The following is a 4717-nucleotide window of genomic DNA, read 5'->3' on the forward strand; positions in this document are numbered from 1 at the left end:
TGCCTTCACACAACCTCTAGGACCATTACTGACTGCCTGGGTAAATGATGTGCTCATCTGTCTTTGCTTTTCATTCCTGTTCTCTTGCATGTCAAAGTACACGGGGGCATGTGGCAGGTGTAAAGACACAGCCTTTTCTGCTCCCAGAGCTTTCAGCCTAAACCCTGGGCACATTGCAGGGAACAAGGGCACCAAACAGACGGGAACATTTTGAGGTAGGAGCCTGAAGGGGTAACAAGAGCACGTGAATGCCGAGATGCCCTGACAAATAGCACAGCATGTTGTGTTCAAGGCATATCCAAGCTAGCTGAAAGCTTGTTCACTCAGGGGCTCCTAATGGGGAAGCTGCAGTAGCAGTTGCCCAGGGTGGAGTTAACTAGTTACCCAGGCCCCTGGGTGAGTTTTGCAGCCCATGCTGAGCTCTGGGTTGCAGTGGCTCTACTGTTTTTGTTATCTCACTTAGCTTAATTTAATCTGGGTTGAGAGTGTCTACATGAGTGGTAGCCACAGGGGGGACACAGTAAGCGTTGTTCTCTTATAATGGGTACCCCACTAGCAGGCAACATATTGGGAAGGATTTGATGGAAGTGAAGACTTCCTGTAGTCCTTGGAGGAAGCAGAATGGAAGGTGCTCCGGGCTTGATCTTGCAAGGAACTGAGCCAACAAAGTACTTAAGCATTCACTTAAGTTTGAGTGTGTATGTCCAGCAGACTTCAACAGGACTTTTCACGCAATTAAAATTTATTGTATCAGATATTGGGCCGACACGAGGCCTGGGCATCTTGTGATTTGCAGGATTGAGCCCTCCATCACTCTGAGAATGGTACTGTATCTAACGACTGTGTGGGAGAAGCTGACATCGGAGGTGGTGTTGCCAGAGCCGCAGAGGTCTGGAGACGAGGGATGCAACCATGTGAGTGGCTAACGATGGAATTGTGGAGGGCCTGGAAGGGAAGACCAAGAAGTGTAAATCTGATACTGGGAATGAAGAGCTAGAGGATAGGAGGGATGTGGGGAACAAGAAAGGCCATCTCTCTCCATCTAGCACTCTCTAGCTGTAATATTTTAATGTAAAACAGGAATAAGGTGAATCTGAAGATGATTGAATACACACTTGAAATGTCATGGAGGCAGCTTGTTCCTCTGACTAACTGTGCTCCCCTAGCACCCTCCCTGCCTATACGCATATGTTTTGGGATAACAGCTTTGTATCTCCATACCGATTTACACAGCAGCAGTACGTGCACGCAGGTTGCAGTCTGTATTTGTCAGCCGGGTTGTGTTACAGGTGCAGTGATACACACATCCCTCCCCAAAAGATGAGCGTGCTCACACAGCTTGAATCATCCAGAGGAGGGAGACCCCATTCTGAATTTGTTGAAGAAAAAACCAAAAAAAAAGTCTGATCTATCTAAAAGGAAGCAAAATGTTTCTGGGCCCCACCTTCTGCTATCTCTGAAATGACTGCGCTGGCCATCTTACCAGGTGCAGGAAAGTAATGGTGGTGTTTTAGGTGTCCAGGCTGTAGCCATATTGGTCTAGAGGAAAAGGCAATCAGGACTCATAGTAGAGGTGATATCTTTTAATAGACCAACAAGATTTTTGCAAAAAAAAGCTGTTAATTGCAAGCTTTCTGGCACAAACACCCTTCATCGGGCACTGGAGAAAAAATCGTAAAAGTTCTCCTGGGTAGAAATGCAAGTTCATATTTCATAGGATTTCACAGAGGAATCAATAGATGGAAAACTCCTCTGGGCAGTTGGTTGATAGCTGGTATGAAGCTCCTGATCTCCAGTGAGGATCTATGATGATGCAGATTACCTTGAAACAAAGGCAGGAGCAGGATTTCAGGTGGTCACAATTGCTTCCTGCTTGGAGAAAATATGAAGATTTCATTTTTAAGAATTCGCTAAAATTCGATATCTTCCATGTGTCGGGTATCCAGGCCTGAAAGCTTACAATTAAAGACTTTTTTTTTTGCAAAAATCTTCTTGGTCTAATAAGAGATACCATCTCTGCTACAAGTGGTGGTGGTTTTTCTTTTCAGTTCACCTTTTAGACCGAATAAGGGGAAAATTCAGCCCAAGGAATACACAGCCGTCTTTCTTTTTTTGCCTGGAATGGTCCAAATGTTATGCCACTTATTTTCTCTGTTGCTCCACTGCATAGGTACTATACCAGATAAGAAACAGTCTACACTCTGAAGAGACTTCCTTCAAATTAGACAAAATGGGTCAATCACCCATGTGTTACACAAGGCAAATGGAAGCAGAGAGGGCCACGGGCTTGGGGGTAAAAGGTGCAGGGTAGGGTGGCATGTTGGAGATCAACTAGTTCAGTGTGGTACTTTGGTATAGACCTATCGCAAGGGAGTGGGATACCCATGGGACCCACCAGCAGGTAGCTGGGACAGGAGCTGGCAGGGTGGAATAAGCTTTGCAGGCAGGATTAAGCGGGGAAATAATTCATCTTGTGGGAACAAAATGTGGAATTAACTTCAAACCCTTTGTGCAAGGTGGAGCTGGGTGTGAGTTGTGACAGGTGGGAGTGAGATAAATGTAACAAGAAAAAGCAAGGACAAGGAGGAAGTCTGCAAGTAAGGCAGGAAAAGGGTCTGGCACAGGATTGTACTTGGGCATGTTTGAAGATCCCCTAAGGCTTCTCTTCCTCCTAGGGCTGCTAGATATCTTTAAAAATCCAGGCGGATTAGATGGGAAGTTCCCAAAATGCTCAGTGTTGGCTTGACCTGTGCAGGAAATAATCATTTTGCTTCGAGTATAATTTGCTTTAATGTTGTTTCCATTCCATTCCCCTGACTTGTACTCTGGGGGCCGTGTCCAGACAAGTACAGACGTTTGTTTGCCCAGGGGCAAGTAGCAGCAGCACACCTTGAGCCACTGCTGCTTGTCCCCTGGGAGCACCCATGCCACGTGTGCTCTGACATGTGGCAGGTGGGGTTGGGGAAACTGGGACCAGCACAGGTGCTGGCCCCAACAGCCTTACCTGAGAGCCTCCCAGGGCTGCGGTCACAGCAAGAAGCGTGGCCAGCAGCCAGAGGGTGGCTCTGGCTGGCTAGGCTCTGCTTTTGGGTGGCACGCGCTGCTGCCATGTACACCACCCCGCTTTTTTTTAGCGTGGGTTTTTTTGATGCTGGGATCTCCCAGAGTCAAAAGAAAAAAACCCATGTTGCAAGGTAGCAGTGTGGAAAATGCCACACACTGCACGTGTGGGCATCGCAGACGGGTCTGCAGCACCACATACCACACAACTGCCCTCATCTGGATGTGGCCTGGGAGCACAGATCCTCCTGCTCTAAGTCTGCAAAACACTAGGTGTTGCCATACAAGGATAAGGAGCAGGCGTGGACTGGCATTCCCTATCTCTGAAAATACCTGGTGCAGACCTCCCCAAGTCTGCCCCCACCTTGCAGTAGCAGAAGGAGGCAGCTGATGAGCAAAGCAATGGCAACAGCACAGCCATGTAACACCTCCTGTTCCCCTTCCTCCAGCAGAGGAGGAACACCAGCGAGATGTGGCAGCAGCAGTGGCCAGGCCTCGGCCTCATGCCGAGGAGCGCGGCGAAGGTATGCCCAGGCGCCGGAGGAACATGGGGACCAGGATGCTGGCTGAGAGGAGAGCGCAGCAGGTGGACAACTGGGCAGATGGTAAGTTTTGATTCGGCTCCGTTTGTGCAAACGAATACTGATCTGTACGAGCAGGTGCTTGGGATGGGGGGGCAGGCTCCCAGAGTCCTCGTCAGCTGGGCTCCAGAGATTCTGCAGCCTGAGTCTGATCTGCCTCAATATCCTGATAGTATGAGGATGAATTTACATAGCACTCCCCCCCAGCTACTGCAGTGCTTTCAGTCTCTTCTCTCAAGAGATCACTCGCCCTTCAGTGAAATGCAGCTGTTTCTGCGGTGCATTCTGTGCCATCCCTATGACACGACTGTTTCTAGGAGGGCTGTGAAGAATGCTGCTCCCCTTCCAGTTGAAATCACAAGGAGAAATGGGAAGAGAGGGGGTAGAATCAGCACCTTTTACACTATACCCATTCTAAAAAAAAAGCTACCCCGTTGTTTCAAGACACTGATTTAGCACTAACTTGAGGGAAAGTACTAGCATGCACACACCGCTTCTGTAGCATCTGGGTTTTCCCTGGGCTCGCATCCAAATATGGATCCACACAGGCCCTGCTGAGCTGGCAGTCGCATCAGAAATGTATTTTATTTATTCAGTTATTTGATTGTTACTGCTTACAATTATTAGATTGCAGTATCATATCCTAGAGTTGCAGGTCAGTGTGAACAGTCCCATGGCTTTTGTTTTGCATGTAGAGATGGCAGCAGAGATCCTGACATGTGGTTGTGGTTGGGAAAATCCTTTGTACTCCTTACAAGTCCTGCCGTCCCATTGCTTGTTTGTTTTTTCTCACAAATCGGCTGTTTCCATTTCACCCCTGCTAGCCACGCAGAGCTGGTGCAGTTGTGGGTTTGCAAACTACATCTCTCAGGCTTGCAGTGTCATCTACAGCATTATTCAGTTTGGAAAGTCTTCCCTGCTCAAGTGGAGTGAACAGAAGACTCCAGCTTGACTCCCGTATCCCAGCTTACTGTTTTAGGCTTTCCATCCACATACAGAGCGAGGTGGATCCTGTTGAGCTTGAGCTTGCATCAAAAATGGCAGCCTTGAAGTGATAGTTTGGGCAGGAGGGAAAT

At 48.2% G+C, this 4717-nt stretch overlaps 1 protein-coding gene across 1 annotated transcript in view; it reads left to right on the forward strand.

Annotated features, from left to right (window-relative positions):
- DDRGK1 (DDRGK domain containing 1) overlaps positions 1-4717 on the forward strand; it is a gene marked incomplete at its 5' end in the record, with an annotated part of 102638 nt that overhangs the window by 28386 nt on the left and 69535 nt on the right. The window contains one exon of the mRNA XM_019525803.1: positions 3510-3665. Within this exon, the coding sequence (XP_019381348.1) occupies positions 3510-3665 (156 nt within the window). The remainder of the gene's footprint in view (positions 1-3509; positions 3666-4717) is intronic.

This window comes from Gavialis gangeticus, unplaced genomic scaffold, assembly GCF_001723915.1.
Source record: "Gavialis gangeticus isolate Ggan-Ray unplaced genomic scaffold, GavGan_comp1, whole genome shotgun sequence".
Lineage (NCBI taxonomy): Eukaryota > Metazoa > Chordata > Crocodylia > Gavialidae > Gavialis > Gavialis gangeticus.